At 41.2% G+C, this 14,323-nt stretch overlaps 1 protein-coding gene across 6 annotated transcripts in view; it reads right to left on the bottom strand.

Moving 5' to 3' along the window:
• Positions 1-14,323, bottom strand: part of NCOR1 (nuclear receptor corepressor 1) — a 1,077,134-nt gene that overhangs the window by 864,872 nt on the left and 197,939 nt on the right. For all 6 annotated transcript variants that reach the window (XM_053706113.1, XM_053706112.1, XM_053706115.1 and 3 more), the window contains one exon: positions 7,915-8,087. In XM_053706113.1, coding sequence (XP_053562088.1) covers positions 7,915-8,087 — 173 coding nt within the window. The remainder of the gene's footprint in view (positions 1-7,914; positions 8,088-14,323) is intronic.

Raw genomic sequence — 14,323 nt, 5'->3', positions numbered from 1 at the left:
GTTCCTTAGCCATGAAGGAGGTGTCTGATTATTCAGTGGGCGGAAGCTCACAATTGCTGTCTGCCATCCACATTCCAGGAGTAGATAACTGGGAAGCGGATTTCCTGAGCAGACAGACTTTTCATCCCGGGGAGTGGGAACTCTATCCGGAGGTTTTCTCCAACTAAACCCTAGAATGGGGGTGCCGGAGTTGGAATCTGATGGTGTCTCTGCAAAATGCCATGCTTCCAAGGTATGGGTCAAGGGATCCACAGGCCGCTCTGATAGATGGTCTGGCGGTTCCTTGGGATTTTAGGCTGGCATACCAGTTTCCTCCATTTGCTCTCCTTCCATACCAGAGTCATTGCTCGTATCAAACAGGAGAGAGCGTCAGTGATTCTAATAGCCCCTGCATGGCCTTGCAGGATCTGGTATGCAGACCTAGTGGAGATGTCATCTCTCCCACCGTGGAGACCGTCTCTGAAGAAGGACCTGCTGATTCAGGGTCCCTTCTTTCATCCAAATCTCGTTTCTCTGAAGCTGACTGCTTGGAGATTGAACGCTTAGTTGTGTCAAAGTGTGGTTTTTCAGAGTCAGTCATTGAGACCATGATTCAGGCTCGCAAGATAAAAAGATTTATCATAAGACATGGCGTAAATTTCTTTATTTGTGTGACTCCAAGGGCTACCCTTGGAGTAGAGCCAGGATTCCTAGAATGTTGTCCTTTCTCCAGGATGGACGGGAGAAGGGTTTGTCAGTCAGTACTCTGAAGGGTCAGATTTCTGCTATATCTATTTTGCTGCATAAGCATCTGGCGGACATGACAGATGAGCAATCTTTTTGTCAGGCCTTGGTCAGAATCAGGCCTGTGTTTAAGTCTGGAGCCTTCTTGGAGCCTTAACCTTGTTCTTAAGGTTCTACAGCAGGCTCCGTTTGAGCCATTGAATTCCATAGATATTAAGTTGTTATCTTGGAAGGTTTTGTTTCTGCTCGGAGAGTCTCGGAACTCTCAGCTTTGCAGTAAGATTCGAAATACCTTATCTTTCATACCGATAATGCGGTTCTTTGTACTAAGGTATGTTTCCTTCCTAAAGTGGTTTTGGACAGAAATGTTAATCAGGAAAATAAAAATAATAAAAATATTTCTCTATGTCCTAATCCTTCTCACAAAGAACGTTTGTTGCACAACTTGGATGTTGTACGTGCTGAAAAAAAACTAAATTTACAGGCGACTAAGGATTTTCACCAGTTTTCTGCCCTGTTTGTTTCTCTGGGAAACGTAAACGTCAGAAAGCTACTGCTACTTCTCTTTCTCTCTGGTTGAGAAGTATAATTCGTTTTGCTTATGAGACTGCTGGAAAGCAGACTCCTGAGAGAATTACATCTCATTCCACTAGGGCTGTCTCCTCTTCTTTGGCTTTCAAAAATGAAACTTTTGTGGAACAGATTTGCAAGGCAAGGCTGCAACTTGGTCTTCTCTGCATACTTTTTCAAAATTTTACAAATTTGATACTTTTCCCTCGACTGAGGCTTCTTTTGGGAGAAAGGTTCTTCAACGAGTGGTGCCTGTTTAGGTCTGTCTGTCTTGTCCCTCCCTATTTATCTGTGTCCTTTAACTTGGGTATGGGTTCCAAACAGTAAATGATAAAGCCGTGGACTCACCATATCTTAGGAAAGAAAACAAAACATATGCTTACCTGATACATTTCTTTCTTTCCGGATATGGTGAGTCCATGCCCCCGTCCTTTATTTCAAGTGATACTACACAGCTTGGCTGTGGTGCTCTTTGCATCCTCCTGCTGGCCAGGAGTGATATTCCCCAACAGTAAAATCATGAAGCCGTGAACTCACCATATCCGGAAAGAAACAGAATTTATGCTTACCTGATAAATTACTTTCTCCAACGGTGTGTCCGGTCCACGGCGTCATCCTTACTTGTGGGATATCTCTTCCCCAACAGGAAATGGCAAAGAGTCCCAGCAAAGCTGGCCATATAGTCCCTCCTAGGCTCCGCCCACCCCAGTCATTCGACCGACGGACAGGAGGAAATATATATAGGAGAAACCATATGGTACCGTGGTGACTGTAGTTAGAGAAAATAATTCATCAGACCTGATTAAAAAACCAGGGCGGGCCGTGGACCGGACACACCGTTGGAGAAAGTAATTTATCAGGTAAGCATAAATTCTGTTTTCTCCAACATTGGTGTGTCCGGTCCACGGCGTCATCCTTACTTGTGGGAACCAATACCAAAGCTTTAGGACACGGATGAAGGGAGGGAGCAAATCAGGTTACCTAAACGGAAGGCACCACAGCTTGCAAAACCTTTCTCCCAAAAATAGCCTCCGAAGAAGCAAAAGTATCAAATTTGTAAAATTTGGCAAAAGTGTGCAGTGAAGACCAAGTCGCTGCCTTACATATCTGGTCAACAGAAGCCTCGATCTTGAAGGCCCATGTGGAAGCCACAGCCCTAGTGGAGTGAGCTGTGATTCTTTCAGGAGGCTGCCGTCCGGCAGTCTCATAAGCCAATCAGATGATGCTTTTAAGCCAAAAGGAAAGAGAGGTAGAAGTCACTTTTTGACCTCTCCTTTTACCAGAATAAACAACAAACAAGGAAGATGTTTGTCTGAAATCTTTTGTAGCCTCTAAATAGAATTTTAGAGCACGGACTACGTCCAAATTGTGTAACAAACGTTCCTTCTTTGAAACTGGATTCGGACACAAAGAAGGTACAACTATCTCCTGGTTAATATTTTTGTTAGAAACAACCTTAGGAAGAAAACCAGGCTTAGTACGCAAAACCACCTTATCTGCATGGAACACCAGATAGGGCGGAGAACACTGCAGAGCAGATAACTCTGAAACTCTTCTAGCAGAAGAAATTGCAACCAAAAACAAAACTTTCCAAGATAGTAACTTAATATCTATGGAATGTAAAGGTTCAAACGGAACCCCTTGAAGAACTGAAAGAATTAGATTTAGACTCCAGGGAGGAGTCAAAGGTCTGTAAACAGTCTTGATCCTAACCAGAGCCTGAACAAATGCTTGAACATCTGGCACATTTGCCAGTCTTTTGTGTAGTAAGACAGATAAAGCAGAGATCTGTCCCTTTAGAGAACTTGCAGATAATCCTATCTCCAAACCTTCTTGTAGAAAGGAGAGAATCTTAGGAATTTTTATCTTATTCCATGGGAATCCTTTGGATTCACACCAACAGATATATCTTTTCCATATTTTATGGTAAATCTTTCTAATTACCGGTTTTCTGGCCAGAACCAGAGTATCTATCACAGAATCTGAAAACCCACGCTTCGATAGAATCAAGCGTTCAATCTCCAAGCCGTCAGCTGGAGGGAGACCAGATTTGGATGTTCGAATGGACCCTGAACAAGAAGGTCCTGTCTCAAAGGTAGCTTCCATGGTGGAATCGATGACATATTCACCAGGTCTGCATACCAAGTCCTGCGTGGCCACGCAGGAGCTATCAAGATCACCGAGGCCCTCTCCTGATTGATCCTGGCTACCAGCCTGGGAATGAGAGGAAACGGTGGAAATACATAAGCTAGGTTGAAGGTCCAAGGTGCTACTAGTGCATCTACTAGAGTCGCCTTGGGATCCCTGGATCTGGACCCGTAGCAAGGAACCTTGAAGTTCTGACGAGACGCCATCAGATCCATGTCTGGAATGCCCCATAATTGGGTTATTTGGGCAAAGATCTCCGGATGGAGTTCCCACTCCCCTGGATGGAATGTCTGACGACTCAGAAAATCCGCCTCCCAGTTTTCCACACCTGGGATGTGGATCGCAGACAGGTGGCAGCAGTGATCCTCCGCCCATTGAATTATTTTGGTCACTTCTTTCATCGCCAGGGAACTCCTTGTTCCCCCCTGATGATTGATATATATGCAACGGTCGTCATGTTGTCTGATTGGAACCTTATGAATCTGGCCTTTGCTAGTTGAGGCCAAGCCCTGAGAGCATTGAATATCGCTCTCAGTTCCAGAATGTTTATCAGGAGAAGAGACTCTTCCCGAGACCATAGACCCTAAGCTTTCAGGGATTCCCAGACCGCGCCCCAGCCCACTAGACTGGCGTTGGTCGTGACAATGACCCACTCTGGTCTGCGGAAGCTCATTCCCTGGGACAGATGGTCCAGGGTCAGCCATCAACGGAGTGAATCTCTGGTCTTCTGATCTACTTGAATCATTGGAGACAAGTCTGTATAATCCCCATTCCACTGTCTGAGCATGCACAGTTGTAATGGTCTTAGATGAATTCATGCAAAAGGAACTATGTCCATTGCTGCAACCATCAACCCTACTACTTCCATGCACTGCGCTATGGAAGGACGAGGAACAGAATGAAGAACTTGACAAGAGCTTAGAAGTTTTGATTTTCTGACCTCTGTCAGAAAAATCCTCATTTCTAAGGAATCTATTATTGTTCCCAAGAAGGGAACTTTTGTCGACGGAGACAGAGAACTTTTTTCTATGTTCACCTTCCATCCGTGTGATCTGAGAAAGGCCAGAACGATGTCTGTATGAGCCTTTGCTTTTGACAGGGACGACGCTTGTATTAGAATGTCGTCCAAGTAAGGTACTACTGCAATGCCCCTCGGTCTTAGAACCGCTAGAAGGGACCCTAGCACCTTTGTGAAAATCCTTGGAGCAGTGGCTAACCCGAATGGGAGGGCCACAAACTGGTAATGCTTGTCCAGAAAAGCGAACCTTAGGAACTGATGATGTTCTTTGTGGATAGGAATATGTAGGTACGCATCCTTTAGATCCACGGTAGTCATAAATTGACTTTCCTGGATAGTGGGTAGAATCGTTCGAATGGTTTCCATCTTGAACGATGGTACCCTGAGAAATTTGTTTAGGATCTTCAAATCCAAAATTGGTCTGAAAGTTCCCTCTTTTTTGGGAACTACGAACAGATTGGAATAAAATCCCATTCCTTGTTCCTTTATTGGAACTGGGTGTATCACTCCCATCTTTAACAGGTCTTCTACACAATGTAAGAATGCCTGTCTCTTTATTTGGTTTGAGGATAAGTGAGACATGTGGAACCTTCCCCTTGGGGGTAGTTCCTTGAATTCCAGGAGATAACCTTGAGAAACTATTTCTAGCGCCCAGGGATCCTGAACATCTCTTGCCCAAGCCTGAGCAAAGAGAGAGAGTCTGCCCCCCACTAGATCCGGTCCCGGATCGGGGGCTACTCCTTCATGCTGTTTTGTTAGCAGCGGCAGGCTTCTTGGCCTGCTTACCCTTGTTCCAGCCTTGAACGGTTTCCAGGCTGGTTTGGGTTGTGAGGCATTACCCTCTTGCTTAGAGGATGCAGAATTAGAGGCCGGTCCGTTCCTGAAATTGCGAAAGGAACGAAAATTAGACTTATTTTTAGCCTTGAAAGACCTATCTTGTGGAAGGGCGTGGCCCTTTCCCCCAGTGATGTCTGAAATAATCTCTTTCAATTCTAGTCCAAATAGAGTTTTACCTTTGAAAGGGATGTTAAGCAATTTTGTCTTGGATGACACATCCGCTGACCAAGACTTTAGCCAAAGCGCTCTGCGCGCCACGATAGCAAACCCTGAATTTTTCGCCGCTAATCTAGCTAATTGCAAAGCGGCATCTAAAATAAAAGAGTTAGCCAATTTAAGTGCGTGAACTCTGTCCATAACCTCCTCATAAGGAGTCTCTCTACTGAGCGACTTTTCTAGTTCCTCGAACCAGAACCACGCTGCTGTAGTGACAGGAACAATGCACGAAATGGGTTGTAGAAGGTAACCTTGCTGTACAAAAATCTTTTTAAGCAAACCTTCCAATTTTTTATCCATAGGATCTTTGAAAGCACAACTATCTTCGATAGGAATAGTAGTGCGTTTGTTTAGAGTAGAAACTGCCCCCTCGACCTTAGGGACTGTCTGCCATAAGTCCTTTCTGGGGTCGACCATAGGAAATAATTTCTTAAATATAAGGGGGGGAACAAAAGGTATGCCGGGCTTTTCCCACTCCTTATTTACTATGTCCGCCACCCGCTTGGGTATAGGAAAAGCGTCGGGGTGCACCGGAACCTCTAGGAACTTGTCCATCTTGCATAATTTCTCTGGAATGACCAAGTTGTCACAATCATCCAGAGTAGGTAACACCTCCTTAAGCAGTGCGCGGAGATGTTCTAATTTAAATTTAAATGTCACAACATCAGGTTCAGCTTATTGAGAAATTTTTCCTGAATCTGAAATTTCTCCATCTGACAAAACCACCCTCAAGGCCCCTTCAGATTGGTGTGAGGGTATGACAGAACAATTATCATCAGCGCCCTCCTGCTCTTCAGTGTTTAAAACAGAGCAATCGCGCTTTCTCTGATAAGTAGGCATTTTGGATAAAATATTTGCTATGGAGTTATCCATTACAGCCGTTAATTGTTGCATGGTAATAAGTATTGGCGCACTAGATGTACTAGGGGCCTCCTGCATGGGCAAAACTGGTGTAGACACAGTAGGAGATGATGTAGTATCATGTTTACTCCCCTCATCTGAGGAATCATCTTGGGCAATTTCATTATCTGTGGCAATACTGTCCTTACTTTGTTTGGACGCTATGGCACAATTATCACATAAATTTAAATGGGGAGACACATTGGCTTTCATACATATAGAACATAGCTTATCTGAAGGTACAGACATGTTAAACAGGCTTAAACTTGTCAACAAAGCACAAAAAACGTTTTAAAACAAAACCGTTACTGTCTCTTTAAATTTTAAACAGAAAACACTTTATTACTGAATATGTGAAAAAGTATGAAGGAATTGTTCAAAAATTACCAAAATTTCACCACAGTGTCTTAATTAATAGTATTGCACACCAAATTTCAGAGCTTTAACCCTTAAAATAACGGAACCGGAGCTGTTATAAATTTAACCCCTATACAGTCCCAGCTATAGTCTTTGCTGAGACCCAACCAAGCCCAGAGGGGAATACGATACCAATTGACGCCTTCTAGAAGCTTTTCCAGCAATTTTTAGATCCTCACACATGCATCTGCATGCCCTGCTCTCAAAAAACAACTGTGCAGTAATGGCGCGAAAATGAGGCTCAGTCTACAACTAGGAAGGCCCCCTGACTGGGAAAGGTGTCTAACACAGTGCCTGCCGTTTTATAAACGTTCCCCAAGTTTATAAATGCAAATTGTCAGCATAAATATGAATAAAATGCCCAAATAAAGCAATCGATTTCGCCCATTAAAATGTCTACCAGTTTTTTAGCCCATAATAAGCCCTTTATTCTGTTTGTTTGACTAAGAAAATGGCTTACCGGTCCCCATGAGGGGAAATGACAGCCTTCCAGCATTACATCGTCTTGTTAGAAATATGGCTAGTCATACCTTAAGCAGAAAAGTCTGCTAACTGCTTCCCCCAACTGAAGTTACTTCATCTCAACAGTCCTATGTGGAAACAGCAATCGATTTTAGTTACTGTCTGCTAAAATCATCTTCCTCTCACAAACAGAAATCTTCATCCATTTCTGTTTCAGAGTAAATAGTACATACCAGCACTATTTTAAAATAACAAACACTTGAAAGAAGAATAAAAACTACATTTAAACACCAAAAAACTCTTAACCATCTCCGTGGAGATGTTGCCTGTGCAACGGCAAGGGCGGAGCCTAGGAGGGACTATATGGCCAGCTTTGCTGGGACTCTTTGCCATTTCCTGTTGGGGAAGAGATATCCCACAAGTAAGGATGACGCCGTGGACCGGACACACCAATGTTGGAGAAAAGAAATTTATCAGGTAAGCATACATTTTATTTTTAAGTGGTTTTAAATACACAGGTTTGCTAAATAAATCTAATACTATAAATAGAGAAAGAGGGGGGATTAAAAGAAAAAAACATGACATTTGAATTAAAATAAATAAATTATAATAAAATGAATTACCTCTGGAATCGCTCCTGCTGTTCTCTCTGCTTTCGGATTTCTGGAAACTGCTTCTCATAGTATTCTCTAGTCTTACTCTCCTTGGCTTTTCTTCGAGGATTATTTTCTATCCTGTCTACTTTTTTTTCCCAGGCTTCCATCAGCTGATCGTAACGCTGACAAATATTCTGTTCCTGTAAAATTCGGGAATTATTAAAAAAGAAAGGGGAAAAAAAGGGCAAAATAATCAACAGGTTATTTGCTAGTATAGAAAGTGATGTGTAACGTACAATGAACAGCCAGCCCATTGTACATGAAGACTAAGTTCATCAATGAAAGTTTGTGTAGGCAGATAAACACAATTAATTATGGTGTAACAAGCTGATTTTTTGTTTTGTATTTTTTTTTTTACTATTAATCAAAGCAATAAACACATATAAAGATGTCTGAGTGGAGAAAGTTATTTTATTTTTGTCATTTTAAAATAAAAATAAGCTTTTGATTAAAAATGTTGCATGTAACCAAAGTAGCTAACATAACAGCCTTAAATTTCCTCTCAATGTAGTTTTACAGATGACAAAACAACCTAGTAATTTTAGGTGCATCAATACAGTGGATTATGGGGTTGTCTGCACATCAACCTAGAATCTTAATAAAGGACTAAAGCTTTGCCCTAATATATATACATCATTAGAAATTACAAGAAATAAGGCTATTCCAAAGCCACCGTCTCATCACCCACAGCACATAAAGGACCACTAAACACAATAGAATAGCATAAGTAATGAATGCATAATAAATAAAAAATGCAAAAGCACTTTGTCTACTAATGTAAAATTGAAACCGATGCCAATCACAAAAAGCATATACGTATATTTTGTGAAGCTTCCACATGCTCATTAGGAGCTGGTGCCTCAAACTGTGTATATAAAAAGATTGTGCATATTTAAATAATGGATGTGAAATGGAAAGTTGTTTAAAAGTGTGTGTTCTGGACATGCCCTAGGAGGTTTCCGGGGGAGGAGCTCAGGTGTATGGTTGCTGCAGCACCTGTCTAGCATTACCTCCACATTAGGCTACTCTCGAGCCTAAACCCTCAGACCCAGGGTGGCCTCTTTAGCTACTTAATCGCTCCTGGAACCACAGCAGTGCCACGACTATGCACTGTGCTGCACCCTGCAGCGTTCATAGGTTCTTACTCTTCTACATTAATAGTTTTAAGAGACTCTCTCTTTACCGGTCCCCAAATTGGAAGCATCAATTCAGCTTGTATAAACTTGCCTCTGCAAACGTACATGGACAGAGGTTACCATACTGCAACATCGGAAAACTTACTTGACTAAAGCTTCCCCTGTGGCTACTTCGGCAGTGCCCGCTGGGCTTGAAGTGGGAGTTTGCCTGCTGTTTGTCTGTGCCGGCTCTGCGGACCCTGTGGCTGCCTGATTCCGCCTTTTTTTTGCTCTGCCTCCTGCTCTGGTGAACTCTTCCTGTCGGATGGCCCCAGGCTGTTCCTGGCTTTGCCCACTTGCAGAGAGGGTGTAGAGAGGTTGAACGGCTGTGTGCTTGCTGCGTTGGGTCCGGGTGTCCCCTCCCACCGGTGCTGCGTGAGGGGCACGGACTGTCACTCTCACCTCTCTGACTCTGAATTGGCCGTTCCTGACTCCTCACCCTCTAACGCTGGTTTAGATACAAGGCAGCTGGCTGTTTCTCCTTCTCGCAGGCGAGGCACGTCTGTACAGGTGCTCCCCCTCCCACCGGTGCTGCGCGAGGGGGGCGCTCTGGAGAGAGATCCTTCATCCTTCACGCCATACCGGCAGACAACAGCGGGTAACGTCTAAAAACTGTTTAATTACTATCCCCCACTGCTTTCCCCACTTGGGACACTGTCTGACTTTTCACATACAGGAGGTAAAGTCCGAAGGGTGCACCGGGATAGAGGAATAAATACTAAGCAATTACTATCCTAACATGGCCCTCTGGAGCAAGCACGGCCAAGTTTAAATAAGGGGGAATAACTTTATTTTGTTTATTTTTTTTATTTTTTTCTCCTGGAATATCAGACTTTTTTTTTCTTTTTAGTAACATTGTCTGGATCTCCTTAAAAGTATTTTGTTTATTTACATCACTTTATTGTCAGCAGCTTGACACCGATGCCCCCCTTTAATTATTCAATTGTTAATTGTGTTGCTTCCTTTCTCTGGCTTTTTTTTTTTTATTATTTCCTTTTTGTTTTTCTTCCCTCTGGGGGTATGAAAACCAATACTATATATAGGATGTAAGAATATTGCCTTTTAATCTAAACAGTTACCAGGTATCAAGCAAAGTAAATCAAATTAACCGAATTTGTTTAGTTTAATTTCTCTCCCTGCTACAAAAACAATTGTTGTATTGTATCTTTTTTTTTCTTTCCCACTATCATGTGCAGGACATAGCTTAACATAAGCGTGCTACAAAAAAGATACCTGTAAAGACATTAGGACAAGAGCTATAATTATCCTTATCCCTCTGTATCAACCCGCTTCTGTCTTAAACTGAGGCCACATAACCCCTTGAAGTCTTTAAAAATTACTATACCTTATTCTACTAATATTGCAGTCCAAAAGCGACTGTTATTCCCTTTTTTTATTTTTTTTATTTTATAACTCAGCCAGGTATATATTCTAGTGGTTATTAAATATATTACTTATTATGTTACTTACCAGGCTTTAATGAGGTATAGCTTCCTTTTCTGATTCCACTGTTGGGTATAGAACTCTCCGTATTTAATTTAAGGAAGTTTACACATATAATTGTCTCTAGTCTGCTGCAATAAACCGTAGTGAAACTGAACTGTTGAAGTTAGCCAATAGGGATGGGTTGCAAATAGCCTTAAACAGGCCCCGATGTAAAAGAAACTAGGTGCTATTCTTATAATAAAACTAAAGGGCTAACTAAAAATTATATCCCCTGTTCAGGCGAAGCCATATAATTACTACAAATAAGTTGCTGAAAAACAAAAGAATGAAAGGAGGGATGTTATAATTAAGAGGTCTCCCATTACTTCAGTCCTATATAAACAAAATTCTGAAAAGTAAATTTCCCTGTTTTATGGATATGCAATAGGTATTTGAATATAAAACCAGTAGTAATTTAACAGGGAAAATTAACAGGCGAAATACCCTTTTATGTCCCAGCTGTTAAACGCTTGTTAATTTTTCACACATATGAGCTCTTTCTAAAAACATTGAATACTCTAATCCTATTCAATATTCCCTCCTGTCTCGTTTCTCTCCTTTAATAAACTCAATAATATAACTTTTACGCCCATACCTACAAATAGAATAATCACGAAACATTCACCCTATATCACAGCATAACAGTTAGTAGTAAGGGAAGTTAAATAAAGATAAAACGACACTGTTCCTGTCCTTTCTCACAAAAATAATTCTCCACTAACACTACACCCAACTTTTTTGTCACCTTACATTGTCACAGTCACACCCTTCACACCTCACGGATTAAACTCCTTTGATATTCACACTCACTTTATTCTCTTCACTTGCTCACTCTTATTTTTTTTTCCTCTACCTCACCGGTAAATACCTACCCACCCCCCTTCCCCTTCTAACGCCTCAAATAGGTACACCGCACATGGATACATTTCTTTCTAATACCTCTAAGACACCATCACCAAGTATGGCAGCTAGAAATAGAGACAGGAAAACTAAGAATACCCAAGACTCCTTTTCTGAACCAACCATTACTCATATGGCATCTATTCCTGAGTTTACTAATATACAAAGCTTAGTCACTAGTATTTCTGAAGCTCTCACACCTAAATTTGATACACTAAGGGCAGAAATTAAACAAGATATATCCTTGTTAACTCAGGAGATTAGACAATTCTCCAACAGATTACAGGAAGTAGAGCAACGGGTATCAGACCTGGAGGACTTAACAACAGCACATAATTCTAAACTTGAGACCTCAGAGGTTAATTTCCAAAAAATCCATGATAGGTTGGAGGATTTGGAAAATCGATCTAGAAGAAACAATATTCGAATAATTGGCCTCCCTGAGGACAAATAATATGATGACCTTTGTTGTTTCATATCAGACACACTTACTAAGGCCCAAAATATTCCTCCAACCTATCATCCGATTTTAGTGGAAAGAGCGCATAGAGTTGGTCCTCTCCGACTAGATAACAAAGATGAGAACCGCCCCAGACCTGTTATTGCGAGACTACTCAATTTTCAAGATAAAAACATGTTATTGCAATCCTACCGTAAAAATCAGCCAGTCCAGGATCTTGATTTTTCAAGACTTTTCGGCTCACACAGCCTCTAAGAGAAGAGCATTGGCCCCGATTTGCACAAAGTTCAAAATGGGTACTGCGCCACTTTAACATACCCCTTTAAACTTAAAGTTGAAGTTAATGGTACAACACACTTACTTGAAGACGCTCAAATGGCTGCAGACCTCTTTAAAACATTGAACTCGTAATTTTAGACAGTTGATGACTGTGTTATAAAAATAGAATAAGGCCTATGATTGGGGAATCCCCTGGGGATGGGGAAGCTTGGGTGGTAAATTATGTTACTTATCTGTGTATTTTATTTTTTTTTTATTATTATTATTTTATTTTTTTTGTTCTTTTCTTTCTCTTCCCCCCCCCTCTCTAATAAATGACGCAAAAGGCAAATAATATCCTGGAACGTAGGAGGCATTTCGACCCCTATTAAACGTAAAGCAATACTCTCTCACCTACGTAGAATCCAAGCAGATATTGCCCTCATACAAGAAACCCATTTAAACCTTGAAGAATCCTTAAAGTTAAAAGCTCAATGGGTTAAAGACGTTTTCATAGCACCAAGTATTAGGAAAAAGAGAGGTGTAGCTATATTGATAGGGAAGAAATCCCAAGTGGAAATCTTGTATTCTGAGGCAGACTCGGAGGGGATATATGTCTTGGTGAAATTTAAGGTAGCTCAACTGACGTACACACTTTGTGATATATACGGCACAAATATTTCTGACACGAATTTTTGGAACACCATTCAGACTAAACTCTTATTAATTTCTGAAGGGTATCTGATCCTAGGAGGAGATTTCAATATGGCGCCACAATCTCCTCTGGATATGCTTAGAAGAAATCCTATGCAAATAAAACAGAAGAAAGATAATTTAGACACTAAAATTCTTAATAAAATTAAGCAAAACCTCGCATTAAGTGATATCTGGAGAATTCAGAATCCTGACACTCAGGATTACACCTGTCTCTCCAAAGCCCACAAAACTCTTTCTAGGATCGACCTATTTCTAACTGATGAATGTCTAGCTTTAACAAATGTAAAAGCAGGAATAATGCCGATTTTTCTTTCCGATCACGGGCCTATCTCTCTCGAAATTCATCTGGGCCATCCAAAGCCCAAATTGTCTCGATTTTTTTCCCCCTACTATTTAGCGATGGATTTCAAATTCAAGGAACGGATCAGAAACAAATTTAAAGATTATGTTAACATCAATAGCGACTATATAGGGCGCCCAGATATATTCTGGGAGACAGCCAAAGCGGTACTAACTAGAGGCGAAATCATCACCTATGTTGCTACTCTAAGAAGCTAAAGGTAAGAGAAAAAGAAATCGATAATACATTGATTAACTCGTATAATTGTTTTCTTTTTGAAAAAAATCCCCTAAACTGGGCAAAATATATTCGTGCCAAAAGTGCCAGAGACACTTTTATATTGTCCCAGGAAACGCACAAAGAACTCAGATTCCAAGCCAAATTATATCAATTTGGCAACAAATCTGGAAAAATGCTAGCTAAGTTAGTTAAAAACGAGGGAAAGAAACCAACCATTGAAGAGCTCCAAAATAATGGGAAGCAAATACTAGACCCCGAGGAAATTTCCAAGATATTTTTAGAATATTACCAGGATCTATATGCCTGTAAAGGCTATGATGAGGAGAAGGCTGCTGAGTTTTGGAGTAAAATCACATTTCCTACAGTATCAGCTGATGTAATTGTCAATCTTAATTCCCCTATCTCAAAGGAAGAGATAGAGAGAGAAATTCTCAAACTCTCCTCTAATAAAGCCCCAGGCCCGGATGGGCTGCCAAATGAATTTTACAAAATTCTGTCAGCAGAAATAACACCTTACTTGAGTAATCTCTATAATTGGATCTATGTTGATGGTAACCCAGTCTCGGCCTCTTTTTCTTCATCACTTACAACTCTGATCTTAAAAGGGGGAAAGGACCCCCTGCTAAATGAGTCATATAGACCAATCGCCTTGCTCAACTCAGACTACAAAATTATGATCTCTATTCTCGCAACTAGATTACAGCCCATCCTAGCAAAAATAATACATACAGATCAAGCTGGTTTTTTGAATGGGCGTAACTCGGCGGCAAAAATCAGAGAGCTACTTGTCACAATGGATTA

Source organism: Bombina bombina, chromosome 3 (genome assembly GCF_027579735.1).
Source record: "Bombina bombina isolate aBomBom1 chromosome 3, aBomBom1.pri, whole genome shotgun sequence".
NCBI lineage: Eukaryota > Metazoa > Chordata > Amphibia > Anura > Bombinatoridae > Bombina > Bombina bombina.
Note: the sequence above shows the minus strand (reverse complement) of the source record. Positions and strands in the feature narration are given on the sequence as shown.